General features: G+C 37.3%; 1 protein-coding gene, 1 long non-coding RNA gene and 1 other non-coding gene across 4 annotated transcripts; all 3 read left to right on the top strand.

Annotated features, from left to right (window-relative positions):
* The first annotated feature begins 358 nt into the window (after positions 1–358).
* trnal-caa (transfer RNA leucine (anticodon CAA)) lies at positions 359–469 on the top strand. Its single transcript has 2 exons — positions 359–396; positions 424–469. It is a non-coding gene; the product is annotated as a tRNA-Leu (tRNA).
* A 7,559-nt stretch (positions 470–8,028) lies between these two features.
* On the top strand, positions 8,029–10,008 carry LOC129447376 (uncharacterized). Its single transcript, XR_008645451.2, has 2 exons — positions 8,029–8,719; positions 9,185–10,008. It is a non-coding gene; the product is annotated as an uncharacterized lncRNA (long non-coding RNA).
* A 716-nt stretch (positions 10,009–10,724) lies between these two features.
* pex13 (peroxisomal biogenesis factor 13) lies at positions 10,725–16,514 on the top strand. 2 transcript variants are annotated; one of them, XM_055172247.2, is made up of 4 exons: positions 10,725–10,892; positions 12,028–12,755; positions 15,250–15,372; positions 15,580–16,514. In XM_055172247.2, the coding sequence occupies exons 1-4, from the start codon at positions 10,822–10,824 to the stop codon at positions 15,924–15,926; spliced, it is 1,269 nt and encodes a 422-aa protein (XP_055028222.2). In that variant the 5' UTR covers positions 10,725–10,821; the 3' UTR covers positions 15,927–16,514. The 2 variants fall into 2 exon arrangements, with proteins under 2 accessions (XP_055028222.2, XP_055028223.2); XM_055172248.2 differs by having other exon boundaries at positions 10,726–10,892; positions 12,028–12,743.
* The last annotated feature ends 1,998 nt before the right edge of the window (positions 16,515–18,512 follow it).

The raw sequence follows: 18,512 nt of genomic DNA on the forward strand, positions 1-18,512 counted from the left end.
ATCCGTGTTCTTTCATAACTCTGTTATTCTGTTTATTTTCAAATGTATATTACTCTCACAGTAACAAAAGAAACATGATCACTCAAAACAGCACGAATAAGAGATATTGCGCTACGGTCCCTAAGCTGTGCGTGAAAAAGAAACTGCAAACGCGGAAGGGTCGCGTCTTTTAAGGTGGAACGAAAAGCGTCAATAAGAAGCTGCGAATAAGAAGCTAGATTCAGCCTCGTCTAATCATCGTATAAAAACTATAGTGGTATATACTTTGCGATGTAAGTTTAGTTGAATACGATGCATTTAAACTTAAATATGATGTGATTAAGGGATCAGTATGTCCTATATGAGCACTTTGTACAGTGTCAGAATGGCCGAGCGGTCTAAGGCGCCAGACTCAAGGCAGTGAACCTTCTCAACTAAAGAGATTTCTGGTCTCCGAATGGAGGCGTGGGTTCAAATCCCACTTCTGACAATGGCTTTTTACAGAGGCATATAGTTTGTTGCGTTGCGTTCATAGACTGTTAAACCTAGGTTGCGTTGTGTATATAAGCTACACAAAAACTCTTAATGTTATCAGGCAAGTATCCAGATGTAAAAATATTGAAGTATAATTTTGTATTTACTAAACTGTAAAATTTCTGTATATTATATTGTTTTTTGACCTTGTCATAACAAATATGAAAGTGTACTGATCTGCTACAGTTCATTTATACTACAGAAACGTAAATTAATAAAGTATATTAACAAAGTAAAGTAATTATTAAAATATACTTTATATTGTATACAATTCACTACAGTTTACTATAGTAAAACTACAATATACTACAAAATATTGTAATATTACAGCACGATAATATAGTAATATAGACCCCTTGCACGTGACGTCACGCTCTACTCGCGCGAATTATGGACGCCATGATGGACGGCGGAAGTGCTATGTTGTAGACGGACGGCAAGCCGAACAAGTACGTGTTTGTGTTCGTTAGGGTCATTAAATGGTTATTTCGTGTTGCTATGATGCACCTACCATTACAGAAAAGTGGCATAAATACAAGTTTTTTTACATGAATGTTATTGTTTAATACTGCAGTGACACCATACATTTCATAGCTGCCAACTCTTACGCATTCACCGTGACGCCTGTTTCACACATACTCCGTATGCAGTGCGTTTGCGGTGCGTGTTGCAGTACGTATGCGGTGCGATCCGTCAAGCATCCGTTGTGCTTTCACACATACTCCGTTTGCAGTGCGTTGCTAACCGCTGCTTCTGCGTATCAAATGTGTTGAATAATCAGGTGATTGACACTTTCTGTTGAAAAGCGCCTCATCAATAAACTATATAATAGCCTGCTGTGTTTTTTTCTTCACAAAACAATATACTTTAGATATTATTTGATAGACTAGGATGTTTAAAATCTCTAGTGTAATGGTCAGGAAACATGAAAGGATCAAAGGTCTATTTATCTCCACATATATCATAAATATAAATTAGCATTATAACTTTTGAAGAGAAAATATAGGTGACATGCATGGTTACATTATAGGCTACATTTCCTGTACTATTTATATATTTGCATAGACGAGAGTATTTATATAACGGCAATGAAGCTCATATGGCAAGAAATATTCTCAAATAATTAAAATAACAGCACAATGACATGAATAAACAGACAAGGAAGCAAGATTGACATGCAAATTGTATTATTATTACCGGAAAAACAGCAATATTACTGAAACAAACTCTGAGGTAAATACGCCAAACGCTGTTATAACTGCAACAAGTCTAAATAAGCTCAATAACAATTGAAAAAAATCATTATTATCTCCCAAAACGTTGTATGAAAAACATTATATTTAAAGCAAATGTATTCTTACAATCATTCAAGATCAACACATTATTCCATATTACTGAGCACGTTCGTCTCTCGCCTCGCTCTGTTATAATAGCGCTGATTGACAGGTGCGCTTCCCCGTCTATCAAACAGATCATTTTGTATAGTTCTCTTTGGAAAAATTAACCATAATTTTAACGGTTGACAAAACGGTTTTTGTAAGATTGATTATGATTTGTATTACTTTAGTTTAACTAAAAATTCCATGGTTATGGATATTGTTATAAGACAATATAAATTTGGTTACTGTTGTTTTACAAATAAAAACTAAAAGGCTATGTTAGTATAATTAAACAATGGTAAAATTAATAGCATACTTTATGTATGTGCAATGTATATAAACACGGTAGAATATTTAACAAGATGTTATACATATCATTTTTTAACTCGTGGTAAGTGCTTTGCCTTAATTGCTTCATACTGGGATTAAACAAATAAAATTACAGAAAAAAACTACTGAAAACTTTATTTACATCCATTTAGAGTGAAATTACTGCATTTTTGTGTAAATCCGTATTCATTCTGACCACAAAACATGCGCTATCACTTTAAATCAGCGCGTGCAGCTTGCGTGCCGTACAGCAAAAATAGACTCGCTGCCGAAACGATCGCAGCACTGCTGCACCGCACCGCATCTGCAACGGACAGGACGGACCACATACGTATGCTGTGTGAAAGCTCTAACCTTTTAACATGGCTACGTAAAAAATTACGCACCGCAAACGCACTGCATACGGAGTATGTGTGAAACAGGAGACCCACGCAATTGACCCCATTCTCACGCCACACATCCATTTTCACGATGTAAGTAGCTAAACCAGTGCTCGCAGTACTGACACTTTTATATTTTAGCGTACCTTCACTGTCTTTTGCGTGCCACCTTCCCATGTTGCTGGTACTTTGCTGCAAAGAGTCAAAGAGCATTTCACTTTATGTGGCGCTGCGCAGGAAGTTCGGCAGCGAGGACATCAGAGTACCGCGAGAGCAAGTCGAAATGTTACAAAAGGGTCCGCCTTTACCTTTGCTGTCGCGTTACTCTGATGTCATACGCCGATCAGTCAGCTCCGCACCAGTCGAACACACAAAGCGTCAAGGTCTGGATGAAAAGCAGAGACCTGCCCGGATTCCACGCATGCAGATACCCTCAGAAAACAGCAATTTTAATCAACCATCACTCGCGTGTGCATGTTTGCAAGCATTACAAGCCTGCGTGATGTTTGCTGGGACAGGTTTTAATAAAAGAGAAAAAAGTCTATTGATATTTGACATCTATAAACAATAATATATACGAAATATAATTATATGGTCTTGACATACACATTATCTGTTGCTTTAGTTTAATATTAAACTACTCATTTGGTTTATTTGATTGTGACAGTCCCTCTATCACCAATCACAAATCATCACTTTACGCTTCTCTTTCTCAGTGGATAAACTGAATCAAAGCTGCTGTTATCTGCAGTTATACATTTTACAGAGACCAGTTGCCTATTCATTAGATTTTAACAACTTTTTTGGCACTTTTATCAGAAGGAAAGCATAATAGAAGTGTATAAAATAATAGTAAAGACTCTAATCTCAGGCATTTAAACTCCGTAAAAGCTTTTATTTCAATGTAATTTCTAAAATATGATTCGATTTGTATTGTGAACTATTTTAACGCAGTCTTTTCCAACTATTTAACACAGAAATAGCTAAAATCCACACTATTATCAATTGGCAAATGGTTACCCAGCAAGCAATTTTGCGTCTAATAGACGTCTAGTAGCCGTCTAAACACCCCCCTGACGTCTAGGCTAAAACAAGGCTAATTTTGGGCTGTCAGTGAAAATCTAGTAGACGTCTATCATAGCCCAAGAATAGACTAGCCGTTAAATAGACGACTACTAAACGTCTACATATATACGTCTAATAGACGGTGAATGTGGGTCTAGGCTAAAACAAGGCTAATTTTGGGCTGTCAGTGAAAATCTAGTAGACGTCTATCATAGCCCAAGAATAGACTAGCCGTTAAATAGACGGCTATTAAATGACTACACATGTGTGTCTAATAAACAACAAAAGAATGGCTAAAGAATTCTTTTTAATCCATTAAAACAGGTTCTCATAAACATACAATCATGCAATTTATTACAAAAAATATTGTTAATACAATAGAAATTCAGATAAGACAAAATGATAAGAAAAACTACTTTTAACAAAAAGAATAAAACAGTAACAAAATAAAGGAATAATTAACAAAATACAATTTTAAAAATGAAATAACATCTAAACATTAACAAACTATCTTCAGTTCACTTCAACTTATTAATTGTACTAATTTCTATACACCACGTCCTCCCTGGTGCCTGTTTGAAATGCCCCCATTGCATCCTTCACTTCCAGTTCTGTTGCTGCTGGGAAGTTGTTCAACACAGCATCTGCCAAATATGAAAAGAATGCATGAGACAAGTATTTTGCTTTATATTAAATGTGATAGTCATTCTCTTTCGAAGAAGTCATATATAAATATTGACAGGCAACAGTAATCATACCGTTCTCATTACTACAAACACAAGTGCATGTTTCTCTGTGTGTGTTTAATGACAATTTGGAACTAGCAAAAGAGGCTTAAAGGCAGGGTATCTGATTTTGATCCAGAAACATTTTAGTTATGCTGGTTGAAAGTCTCCTCAAGTCTTGATAGCAATCACTATGTTAAGTTGTCTAATGTGTATTTTTATATATTTGTGTCATCTGTAAAAGGCGTAGGACCAAAAAACGTTCAACAAATCATTGAACCCCGACCCAATGCAATATTTGGACATGGGCCAGTTACTAGTTTAAAGGTATACCGAGATTTTCAGAGTCAAGGTTTTAAAAACCACAAAAAATTTCTGTGATACCGTTTTCAATGTATGAACTGTGTTTACACAAAGTGAATTAAATCATGTAATTGAATTCATGTTTACATTTACAACTGAAAGAATATTATCATTTAAAGGCTTTATTTTAAACTGGCATAAACGTTGTTTGTTGTTTAAAAATAAAATGTATTGTGTCCAGTTGAAAAGTTGATGTTTTAATATGCAGACATTTGAAAATAACACATTTTAGTGTCACAATGGCAATACCGCAACACCGTGGTATTTTTGCTTATGGTTATCATCCAGAATCTCATTCCGGCCCATGCCTAATTGGACGCATTAAATTTTTGCCCCTCTTCTGTGAACGTGTTTTGCATGCCACTTCACACCCTGTTCAAACATTTTGAAACAACAAAAAAAAAAACATCTGGATGAGCAAAGAGCAAAAACCCAAATTAACATTGGTAACTTCACTGCTTTTCTGCAAGATGGAAACAGCTACAGGTCTGAAAGGGTCGTTGCAGTGTTTCTTTTGGAAAGGTAGGTATACAGTGTGATTCTATTTTGATGGATTCAGATTGTATTTTAATGAAACGTGTTGCTTATGTAGTTTGTGTTCCTTTACGAATTAGTGCAATGATATTTATCTTTTCAAATTTCTAAACGTGCTGTTTTTAATTTGGTTATTTTGGTAATGTTATTCACTTTGTCAGTCTTACTGGTTAATGAGATAGGAGTGTGCTTCTGGTTGGTGCGTGTAGGCTAAAGTTAGTATTTTTCAAAATCAAATACCCTGCCCTTTAAAGGAATAGTCTACCCTTTTGCCATATTAAACTATGTTATTACCTCAACTTAGACAAATTAATACATATCTATCTTTTTTCAATGCGTGCACTGTATAGCGCGTCGTGAATGTGTTAGCATTTAGCCTAGACCCATTCATTCCTATGGTACCAAACAGGGAAGCCACCAAACACTTCCGTGTTTTCCCTATTTAAAGACTGTTACATGAGGAGTTATACCAGTAAGTATGGTGCCACAAAATAAAACTTTTTTTTGGTACCATAGGAATGAATGGGGCTAGGCTAAATGCTAACACATTAACAACACACTGTACAGTGCACGCATTGAAAAAGATAGGTTAATTCGTCTAGGTTGAGGTAATAACATAGTTTAATATGGCAAAAGGGTAGACTATTCCTTTAAGATGCCAAGCATAAAATATTCACAATACAATCTTATGGACATAAAACATCTAAACAATATTGTATGGGTGAGTTAACTGTTGTATCGGCAAAGAGTAATTTAATCTGGGGCTTTTAATATTTAGAAAATATTAAGGCAGTACCGGACTGTTGTCAATTACACCTCACATAGCCTAATGTCATATTAAAAGTATTATTTTGTGAAACACCATTCAGCCTCAAACTACATACAAACACACTTACCTTTAATAACTGGGAACTGATGTTTTTTCAAATGCTTGATTCTGCAGTGGACCACCACCATTCATGTTGAACTGTGAAATTAATGAATCTTAGTGAACTCTAAAATACAAAAGATAATGTCGTTAACAGTTGCAGACTGACATTTTTTTTTTAGACCTCATGAAAGACTGCGTTGACAACACAATTTCTGTTTATTATTGCTTTTTTATATTATTTACCTGTCCAGCATTCTTACGGCACGGTCTCTCAAGTTTCTCCCTACAGTTTCACAAATGTTTGACACCTGAATAGCACATGCATATGTCAGTAATTGTACAGTAATGTATGCTTCAGTGTACAAGTGTTTACCAACCTTAAAGGTTAATGCCCACTGACCTGCAAGTTTGCCCTCACTAACACAATAAAACTCTTTTTTCCAACAAACTGAAGGCTTGTAAGTTAAATCCATATGGAAAAATAGCTTTCCCCCACAATCTATCTGTGTATGCATAATTGTAAAGCACAACTGCCCACATTACTGTAAGCAACACAGTAATAACTTAGCTAAGTTACTGCTGTTACTAAAAAGCAGCCTACAAATCACTCATGTTAATCTTCAGTGTAACGTTACATAGACTCATTTACCTCCACTATTTTATTACATTGCAGGTTGTACTGTTTAGGTTTTATAAAACATGGGTTACTTACTTTAACGTAAAGTTACCCGCAAGAATGTCGCGATTCCAACAACAAATAAAGTAAATACATTTTAAACACATGTAAAATAAAATAATAAAAAACACTTACAAGATCAAACGAGTGTGGAAGATTGCTTTCCTCCTGGCTGCTCGCTGTTGATTTTCAAACAGCGGAAATCTTTCTCGCGAGATCTGGCCTCGTGTTTGTGTACTGCAGCTGCCATCTAGCGGTTCGGAGTTGTAACTGGATTTTGTTTATCAATAATGAATGTTATGCGTGACAGCAGATATTCAGATAAGATAAATAAAACCAAACATCTTGAATTCACTGGTGTCTTTGCATGCCTGATGAAATATCATACATCTTGCAAGTTATTTTGGCAAAAACAACATTTTATTAAATTCAAGGTTATTCTGGGCTAAACATGGTTTGTTCGTAGTCGGTCTATTTATGAGCTAAATAGTGGCTATGTACGACGGTGCATAAAACACTTTAAAGAAATTAAACAAACCTTGTAATCGCTGTTAACTTTGCTTACACAATGAAATACCATACACCTCACAAGTTATTTGGCAAAAACCACATGTAATTACATTAATGGTTATTTCTGGGCTAAACGTGGGTTATTCGTAGTCGGTCTATTTGTAAGCTAAATAGTGGCTAAGTACAGACCGTGCATAAAACACTTTAAAGAAATGAAACAAAATACCTTAATCGCTTTGAACTTTGTTTACATGATTAAATATCATACATCTCACAAATCATTTTGGAAAAACAACATGTAATTAAATTCATGGTTATTTCTGGGCTAAACCTGGTTTATTCGTAGTCGGTCTATTTATGAGCTAAATTGTGACTACGTACAGACGATGCATAAAACACTTTATAGAAATGAAACGAAATACCTTGTAATCGCTGTTAACTTTGCTTACACAATGAAATAGCATACATCTCACAAATTTTTTTGTCAAAAACCACATGTAACCAAATTAAAGTTTATTTGGGCTAGATATGGGCTAGGCACAGCCCGGCTATATCGGGTCTATACTGAAACGAGACGTTGAAATGACGGCTATTGCTTGCTGGGTAGGACTTATATAAAAAAATATTACCACAAACCCCCACCCCCCCCAAAAAAAGATCTCACTCCAAGCTGAACTCAGAAGTTGGCAGCTCTGCAGACTTTTAAAAGCCTTAAGATCAGCACCAGTGTATGGGGATATCCCGTTTACCAAATAGTGGCACAAATCATGCGGGCTGAAGTCGGGCAGACACGGCGTTTAATGAGGTCCGTGAAAATTGAAGGAGGAAGAAGGTAAGGGTCGGTATCCAGTCCCGCTATCTCTAACTTCTCTAAATAGCGCTTTTTGTGAGGACCTACCAAATGCCCTACCTCGACTGATAACGGCACAACAACTTCCTTAATATAAGAAGCCATGTATTTTAGTGAAATATATATTTAAACTGTTTAAAACTAATCAAAAATCCCGCTCGTCTATTACTAATCAACCTAGTGCGTCAGTGATTTTGCCGTCCAGCATGGCGTCGTCACGTGGTCTAGGTCACGTGTTTGCAAAGGGTCTATTCACCTTATTTTTCACGACAACAAGGGCGGCGCCATAGCGCTCAGTTTGTCAACGTACTTCCGGCCGCATAGAAGAAGAGCAGCTGAGGCAGTGACTGAAGGCGACGCGTTAAGCTTAAAAAGTTCATTCAAGCGCCTTTATGTTTGTTTCTTACCAATTTTAACGGACGGGAAGCCGACTGAGGAACACCCTTATCCCAGGCAATGGTTCGACTACGATGGTCCGGTAACTTTAAACCACGCCGGGTGTTGAAAAGGTGTCCAGTTTCAGGTAAGCTATCTTAGCTAACTATGTGCTCGTTCGTCTAAAGTTAGATTTGTAAAGTCCGTTCTACAAATACACTTAAGATCAGTAACGTTAGTTTATAAAATGCAACTATTTTGAATGGTTTTAATTGTCCACCAATATTTATATATTTACGATAGTACAACGAGATATTATAGTACATTACATTATTACAGTAGCCCACGTGATTCCTACAAGTTGCTGAGATTTCAGATGCTAGAATGTCAGTTCATTCCTCATTCAGATATTGATAATGACCTATTAAACAACGTATTATTTAACACTGAATTTAGAGGCTGTGTGTATAATGTTACTGTCTCTTTTTAATGCATCTCTCTCTTACACACTGTTCTGTTTAAGTATGGGTGCCATATATATATAAAATTCTCATGATGCAACTTTACTTTAAATACTAACATAAAAATGTTTATGGTTATATTGTTTTCACAGATGCATTGATGTGTAGTGAAGCAGAGGACAACTGTGAGGATGATACAATCAATATGTTCCTAAACTGTGATGCAGAAACACAATGGGAGGATCCATCCGTCTCTGACCACAACTACACTTTAAAATCACAACTCAACCTGAAGCAACCTACATCTGATATGGGAAAACAATGGTGCGGTTTCTCAGACAGGGCTTATGCTGGTACCAGGCTAAAATGCATATTTGAGCTACAAAAATGTAAAAACACCTTGTACTGACATACCTCAACATATAAGAGTGCCATTGTTTTGTCACAAGATGCGCACCAGTCTTGTTTTTTTGTAAGGTTTGTTTGTAAAAACTAAAATGTCCTAATATAATTAAGGCCTAGTCCTGTAAACCCTGTCGAAGAAACCGCTTCAATGTGTTAAGCTGGCACAAATGTACATATCTCTGCTGAGAAACAACCATCTTTGTCAGCTTTACAGAGGGTCGATATTGCATCCATTACACAGTCGCCAAGCACTTTACCAGTACATACACCAACAGCTTCCAGATAAACACTTGGGATCAGCTCCTGATGACTCTGATAAAGCTGTGTCTTAATTTATTGCAGGGTGGTCTTGCTGAAAAGTTAGCTGTTTCTTAGTCTAGTTATCTTTATAAACCTTTACAGTGTGACCTGATTTTACCTGTTGTAAAGTTACATTAAACCTTCATATGTGATTAGATGTCATGCAGTGATATTAAACATTTACAATGTGAGCTGTTGTGCATTTATTAAACCTTTACAATGTGATCAGGTGTTACCTGCCATGCAGTTATATTAAACCTTTACAATGTGATATGATGTTGTGCATTTATATTAAACCTTTACAATGTGATCAGATGTTACCTGTCATACAGTTATATAAACCTTTACAATGTGATCAGATAGTATCTGTAAGGAATTTCTTAAACCGTATGTGAGCTTTGTAGATTCCACTTAAAAGGATTTAAGTCTCCTGATTTGAAGGAATAAGTGTTGACAAGTTTGCAAATGAATTCTATCATACATTACCACATAAACACGAATAGTTATTGGACTGGCTAAGGTGCACATTTGCTTTAAAAAAGACGAAATCACTGTGTAAATATTGGTAGACATACTTTTAATAATTTTCAATGCTGCTCCATCAACTCCTGACAGGACGAGGTAATTAAATATGCCAGGTTACTTGCCGCGGCCGCTTCATATCGTCTAACCACGAGACGATTGATGGGACAATATAAGACTATCCGAGCGTCATATGAAGTTTTAACCGTCCTCCTAATTTAAAACATTTACAGCAGTAGCGATATTTGTCATTTCGCTAAAGTTATAGTGAACTACAAACAATCTTTTAACCACCAAACTAACCACCGAATGCACTGTGCCATATTAGCAGCGGAAGGCGGTTGACAAAATGCGGAAGAGCGAAGAATTAAAAAGGGGCGTGGCGGAATAAGGTGAATAGCATTCATCAGTGAGCCATGTGATAGATTGGTTTAGTCTAGTGCGAAAACAGTAGTGGTCGATGTGAAGGATAGATTGCTTTAGTCTGACTGTGGGCCAGTTTCTCTTCCTGACGTTTGGTACTCAGAGCAGCAGATCAACGGTTTTGTGAAAATAAAAAATAATGTCTCAGCCTCCAACAAAACCATGGGAACGCCGAATCCCGGGAACAATAACTGCCCCGCTAAACTATCGGTTTGTAAATTCTTGTCTTATTTTTGCCAGCGAGTTTAAGTATGAGTCTACGAATGCTAACTAGCCAACTTGTTAGCTTTCGAGATACCCTAATTAAACACACAGATGAAAAATTGATCATGAAAAATTGGTACTTAATTATAATGTACACAAAGATTGACCAATTGTGGTGCAGCGAGACAAGCTGTCTAGCAAAGCTGTGACTTTCTTGCCCGTTTTTGCAGGTGTGTTGTGGATGTTATGTAAACTAGTTAACTCGTGCTCGAGCAAACAAGTTGTTTGCATGTGTCAAAGTTCAGTGGACTGGCAGCTTCTCACACTTAACACGCCATCTTTCCCATGCTGTGGTCCGTTAGCCTTTTAATTAGAGAGAAAGCAACACATGTAAAAATGTAAAGTCCCCATATAATAAAAAATTATAGGCTTTTCAATATGAATATGGTGGCCTTAAAAAATCTATAAACAAGTGTGCTTCAAAAACATAAAAGTCCCCATGAAATCAAAACTGACAATTATTTATTTTAATGCAATATTGCATTGTTTATTATAAAAAATGTATCCATGTGGATACTTTTATCATAATCTGCAAATTTTCCTCCGTTCTCTTGTGACGATCGTTCTCTGGTGACATCAGCTAGATAGCTTGGGCGGAGCATCCATTAATCCCGCCTCAAACTGCTGTGAGTTCCATTTCTGAATGAAATGCCTACTTATCTATACCTAATCAATTCACAGTTAAAAACACAAGTGACACTCGCTATTTTCTTAATGTGATATTCCGTTTCACCCAGAAATACACCACAATGCAGCAGTCAAGTCGATCGTGGCTTTCTGTTCTCAGGGACTTTTAATAATCACACTTTGAAGATATAGGAGTTTAAAACCTACCCAGTCTTTTACTTTTGGCAAAATGGATGAATGATTTTTATGGTGTCATTATGCACTTTAGCTTCTCATCAGATTCCAGCATTTAAATGTTATAAGCTATTTAAAAAGGGGAGAAAATATTCAAAATGTCCCACCTTCCTGTTTCAGAAATGTCAATGCATTAAACAAAGTTGCACATTTCAATGTACTTCAGTGGATTTTTTTTAAATGTGATATTGCATTTAACAGTTTGCTTTTTTATATCTAGCTCTGCTGACTTTGGATCGACAGGACAGAGTGGCCTATCAGTGTCTGGTCCTCCGGTTTTAACACGGGTGGTACCACCCATCCCTCCCAGACCCGTACAACAGACATACCATCCTAACTACAGCTCCTTTCACTCCTCATACAGCCCTTATGGTAGCTCCATCTATGGGGGACACAGCCCCTACAGCTACAGAGGTTATGGAGTTGGAGGTGGCCTGGGTTACAACCGTTATCAAATGGATGACATCCCACCCAGCCGATTTGTCCAGCATGCAGAGGAGAGCAGCCGGGGAGCGTTTCAGTCCATCGAGAGCATTGTTCATGCCTTCTCGTCAGTCAGCATGATGATGGACGCCACATTCTCTGCTGTATATAACAGCTTTCGTGCCGTTTTAGATGTTGCCAATCATTTCTCTCGTATGCGCATCCATTTCACAAAAGTGCTTTCGGCTTTTGCCCTGGTGAGGACCCTTAGATACCTGTATCTCAGACTACAGAGGCTTTTGGGATTGCGTCAGGATTCAGAGGTGGATGACCTGTGGGCGGACAGTGCCTCATCCACGGTGTCCGCTTCAGGAACAAGGGGAGCCGGAGTAGATGACCCCGGGGCGAATTCTGTCAAATCATGGCCCATTTTCTTGTTTTTTGCTGTTATCCTTGGTGGGCCATATTTGATCTGGAGGCTTTTGAGGTCTGCAGAGGGTTCTGAGGAAAATGGTATGACATTGGGTAATTTATGAATTAATTTATTTACAGATAATTTTTTTTATTTTCTGTCTGTTCTTTTCAGCTCCTCTCATGTCACCTCACCTCTATTTACTACTAATTGCTCTGACATGTGGTGATTATTATTAATAATGATCAAATAATTAATTTTCCTTTAATTAAAAAGCACTTGGTATATATCAGTGCTTTTTTCAGATTCAGGCAGAATGGTTTTATTGTACTATTAATAAAGCCTGCATGTATCTTTGGAGCAATATATGAGGAGCTCAGATGCAAAAGCCACTAAATTCCACCTCTGTCAAAAATTAGATAGTGATATTAACAGGATAGTTAACCAAAAAATTAAACTACCCCATGATTTACTCACTCTCAAGCCATTCACGATGTATATGATTATCTTTTTGAGATGAACAGTCAGAGTTAAATTCGAAAATGTCTGTGCTGTTGCAAACTTTAAAATGGTAGTAAATGGTGTTTTCTAATTTGAAGCCCAAAAAAAATCCATCCATCCGACACAAAAGTAATGGCCACAGCTTCAGGAGTTAATAAAGGTCTTCTGAGGGTAATTGATTTTGTAAGAAAAATATCCATATTTAAAACTTTATAAACTATAATAACTATATTCCGTTAGTGGCCATGGCCAATGCACATTCACCAGAGTTCACTCATATATAAAACTTCCATGAAAAACCTATTAATCCATATCTGTGGGCGTTACTTTTGTGAAGGATGGATGGATTTTTTTGGGCTTCAAATTAGAATTTTGAGGCACGGATCGGATAATTTTTCAGATCAGCAAAAAAAGTATGGGAAAAATCTAATAACAAATCAAGAAATTACAAACATTTATAAAAAAGAACAAAGTTGCACATTATGTAAGTTCTAAAATCATTAGATACAGAAATCAATTGAATAATAACACTGCATTTATTGTATTAATTAAATTATTATATTATAAATTAATTATTATTTTTTAAAGCTTCAGAAATTATTTTCTCTTTGTCTTAGGTTGTTTGATTAACATCAATGAGACAAACTTAAGTAGGTCAATTGAGCTTACTGTCTCTTTAAGACCAAATATGCACAGACTGCATCTCTCTCTGTGTGTGCACTACTGAGTCCCCTTAAACGCATGCACACACACAGAGGGCAAATTACAAACGGCACAGCATAAACAGTCTCCCACATAAAAACGTTACAGTGTTTTTTATTGCTTTGTTAGCCAAATGTATAGGGAATAGGGATGCACCGAAATTTCGGTCGCCGAAAATTCCGACCAAAAATGGCATTATCGGTTTCGGGCCGAAATAAAAAATCCAGCCGAAAATGTAAACCGAAAATGAATGTCAACCGCGCCCCTCCCATCTGTGCGCTCGCGCTTGGGTTTCACTCACGGTGATCAGTCGTCTCCCACCCCTCCCCGTCGTGCTCAATAGTGCTGCAACGACGCGTCAACGTCATAGATTACGTCGACTACGCGACGCGTCACGCTGTTTACATTAATCTCGCGTAATGGCGGCTTCTGCTCCTGGCAGTGTTATCCATACATTTATTTGTTTGTGTGCGCCACAAAAGCAACAATGGTCGCAACATTTACAACAGAACAGATAATATGTGAAAATAGCATTCAGTTGTGTTAAAATGCTAACTTCAGACCTTATTAATGTACAACTTTGTTCTTTTTTATAAATGTTTGCAATTTCTTTATTGTTTATTAGATTTTTCCCACCTTTTTGCTGATCCAAAAAATAATCTGATCTGTGCCTCAAAAACTGTAATGTGATCCGAACTGTGAGTTTTTTTTATTCGTCACACACCCCTAGTAAAGTTAGTACACAGTGATAGCCATAAATGCAATTGTACTGATAATTGGCATAATAATTTATTTCGGGGTTTCGGTTTTTCGGCCTTGGTTTCCTGTTTTCGGTTTCGGCCAAGAATTTTCATTTCGGTGCATCCCTACAAATGTATTTTAATACACTACAGTATGAGAGAGAGTAGCGCAACTCTCTGAAGTTTACACATCAAGAGTTCTGATGTTTGAAGGATGATTACGTCTGACTTGAGCTGGACCAGACGCATTCAACCGCAAGTGTGTTTGTGCGTAAACTGCTCACTTTAGCGCCTTTTTGCAGTTAAACGGTTTAAAATCACTTGAATGTTAACATTTGCAAACCTTTGAAACCCTTACAAATGATAAACTTTACCTATTTAAATTTGCGTATTAATTCGCGATTACACTGACCAATTGCGATCCCTTACACTACTATTGGCCACCAGTTGTGTGATTGCAGTACCAGTTTTGGCCACAATCCTACATTCTGTTCCTTTAATAAAAAAGCCTTATAAAAATGCTAATTTTCAAGAAAACATGTCAGACGCACTTAGAGGGTTTTGCATCTAAATTCCTCATGTTATGCGGTATGTACACATATCTCTGCTGTCTGCTGCTGTTTGATGGGACTGCTGAAGTTTGTGTATGTGTTCTGTGTTGTAGCCACTAACTGGGCAAGTGGGGAAGATGACCATGTAGTAGCAAGAGCGGAGTATGATTTCACAGCTGCATCTGAGGAGGAGATCTCACTACAGGCTGGGGACATGCTTAACCTGGCCCCTAAAGGTAAAAGAATATCATACATTTATACATATATTTTACAATTAAACACATTGTAAATACATTGTTTGGAAATTCAGTGTGTGTCCAAATCTATGTAACATTGGTTTTATCATTTATATCTGGCTAAAGCACAAAAAAATCTACTCTTTGTCCTTGTTACTGACAGTACAGATTTACAACTTGTACACTGTGTTTATCACTGTTTTCTAGAACAACAACCCAGGGTGCGTGGCTGGCTTTTGGCCAGCGTGGATGGACAAACCACAGGCCTCGTCCCTGCCAACTACGTCAAAGTATTGGGCCGGAGGAGAGGTCGAAAGCATGCAGAATTGGAGAGGGTGGCACAGGCCCAGCAGGCTACCCAGAACTTTCCACCACCCCAAACTGTCCTGACTACAGCTTCATCTTCCAGCACCGGGCTGGCTTTTCCTAGCTCAGACCCAGATTTACTACTAGAGTCTGTGTATGGGGAAACACATGTCCCTCACACTACCTTAGAGATCCCACCTTCTGCGAACAACAGCAGTAACATGACCTCAGAAAAGACTGACTTATAATCTTCATGTCCCCGAGCTGAAGTGTAACACTGTATGTGTGAGTGTGTGTTGATGTAAGTTCTGGAGGAGGTAATGAGTAATGGTGGCCTTGAGGGGGCGGTGATTATCAGTCTCCCTGGAATGTATCATTTAAACAGCATAGCTGAACAGTAGATTTTTATTCAGCAATTTCTTGTAGACTGTTATGATCACAGCGTTTACCAATATTTGTTTTAAAAAGGTTGGTATTTCAACATTATAATTGCCTGCATGTGTTAATAATGACCTATTAATTTATTTAGAATGCTCATTTTGATATATTCACATATATTTACACGGTTAAAATGTTACCTTTATTGCTGTCAATTTCAATTGACTTTGATTATGTAAAGCAATGTTATTTACAAAATTTCATTATAGAAAAATTTCCCTGTCCTAATGTAAGAGTTTAAGAAAAGTTGTTAATGTTTCTGCAAGTTTAAATTAATATTTAATATGTCCTGTTTTAAGTTGTATCATGGTTTTGTGGGGTTTTCTGTGTTTTCAGGTTAACTAAAAGTCTCTGTACAATTATGTAAATAGAAGCAATTATTTTGTCAGTAAATACTTTTAAAGAAATGTATTTATTGTCGTTTTTTATTATAAAGGTTCCAGATTTTGGAGATTAAATATATCACCAATATTTAAAGGCGGGGTGCATGATCTCTGAAAGCCAATGTTGACATTTGAAATCACCTAAACAAACGCTCCCCTGCGGCAGTAGAATTTTGATAGACTCGCCCCATACATACGCAGCCCAGGCAACGATGACGGTTAGTAGACACGCACCTTACTGCTGATTGGCTACAAGTGTGTTTTGGTACTCGGCCCGACTACCTTTACAAAAATGTTTTATTAAAATCATGTACCCCGCCTTTAAGAGATCAAGACGATATAGTGCAATTAGAAAAATAAGTAATACAGATCTGCATAGAATTAAAGTCAGTTGCTTGCGACATCTATTGTTTGACAGTATACTATGGTTATTAATTTATTTGATACAACCTGACCTAACACCATTTAAATTAATTTATTTTTTATCTACAACCCCAAAACAGAAAAAGTTGGGACACTGTGGAAATTGTGAGTAGAGGAGGAGTGGAGTAGTTTACAGATCTCATGAACTTGCATTTTATTCACAGTAGAATATAGATAACATATCAAATGTTGCAAGTAAGATATTTTGAGGTGTCATGCCGAGTGTTGCCTCATTTTGGATTTCATGAGAGCTACACATTCCAAAAAAAGTTGGGACAGGTAGCAATAAGAGGACAAAAAATTTAAATGTACATATAAGGAACAGTTGAAAGACCAATTTGCAACTTATTAGGTCAATTGGCAACATGATTGGGTATAAAAAGAGCCTCTCAGAGTGGCAGTGTCTCTCAGAGGTCAAGATGGGCAGAGAATCACCAATTCCCCCAATACTGCGGCGAAAAATAGTTTTCTGAGTTTCTCAGAGAAAAATTGCAATGAGATTGAAGTTATCATCATCTACAGTGCATAATATCATTCAAAGATTCAGAGAATCTGGAACAATCTCTGTGCGTAAGGGTCAAGACCGGAAAACCATACCAGATGCCCGTGATCTTCGGGCCCTAAGACAGCACTGCATCACATACAGGAATGCTACTGTAATGGATATCACAACATGGGCTCTGGAATACTTCCAGAAAACATTGTCAGTGAACACAATTCACCGTGTCATTCGCTGTTGCCAGCTAAAACTCTATAGGTCAAAAAAGAAGCCATATCTAAACATGATCCAGAAGCACAGGCGTTTTCCCTGGGCAAGGCTCATTTAAAATGGACTTTGGCAAAGTGGAAAACTGTTCTGTGGTCCAACAAATCAAAATTTGAAGTTCTTTTTGAAAAACTGGGATGCCATTTCATCAGGACTAAAGAGGACAAGGACAACCCAAGTTGTTATTAGCGATCTTTTCAGAAGCCTGCATCTATGATGGTTTGGGGTTGCATGAGTGCGTGTGGCATGGGCAGCTTACACATCTGGAAAGGCACCATCAATGCTGAAAGGTTTATCCAAGTTCTAGATACATATGATCCCATTCAGACGTCATCTCTTTCAGGCAAGACCTTGCATTTTCCAACATGACAATGCCAGACCACATACTGCATCAATTACAACATCAAGACTGCATAGAAGAAGGATCTGAGTACTGAAATGGCCAGCCTGCAGTCCAGATCTTTCACCCATAGAAAACATTTGGTGCATCATAAAGAGGAAGATGCGACAAAGAAGACCTAAGACAGTTGACCAACTAGAAGTCTGTATTAGACAAGAATGGGACAACATTCCTATTCCTAAACATTGGTCCTCCTCCAGCTGTTCCTTATATGTACATTTAAATTTTCTGGTCTCTTGTTGCTGCCTGTCCCAACTTTTTTTGGAATGTGTGGCTCTCATGAAATCCAAAATGAGCCAACACCCGGCATGACATCTCAAAACGCATCAGTCTCAACATTTGATTTGCTATCTACATTCTACCGTGAACAAAACATAAGTTTATGAGATTTGTGGATTGTTCCATTCCTTTTTTGCTTACGGTT

Source organism: Misgurnus anguillicaudatus, chromosome 7 (genome assembly GCF_027580225.2).
Source record: "Misgurnus anguillicaudatus chromosome 7, ASM2758022v2, whole genome shotgun sequence".
NCBI lineage: Eukaryota > Metazoa > Chordata > Actinopteri > Cypriniformes > Cobitidae > Misgurnus > Misgurnus anguillicaudatus.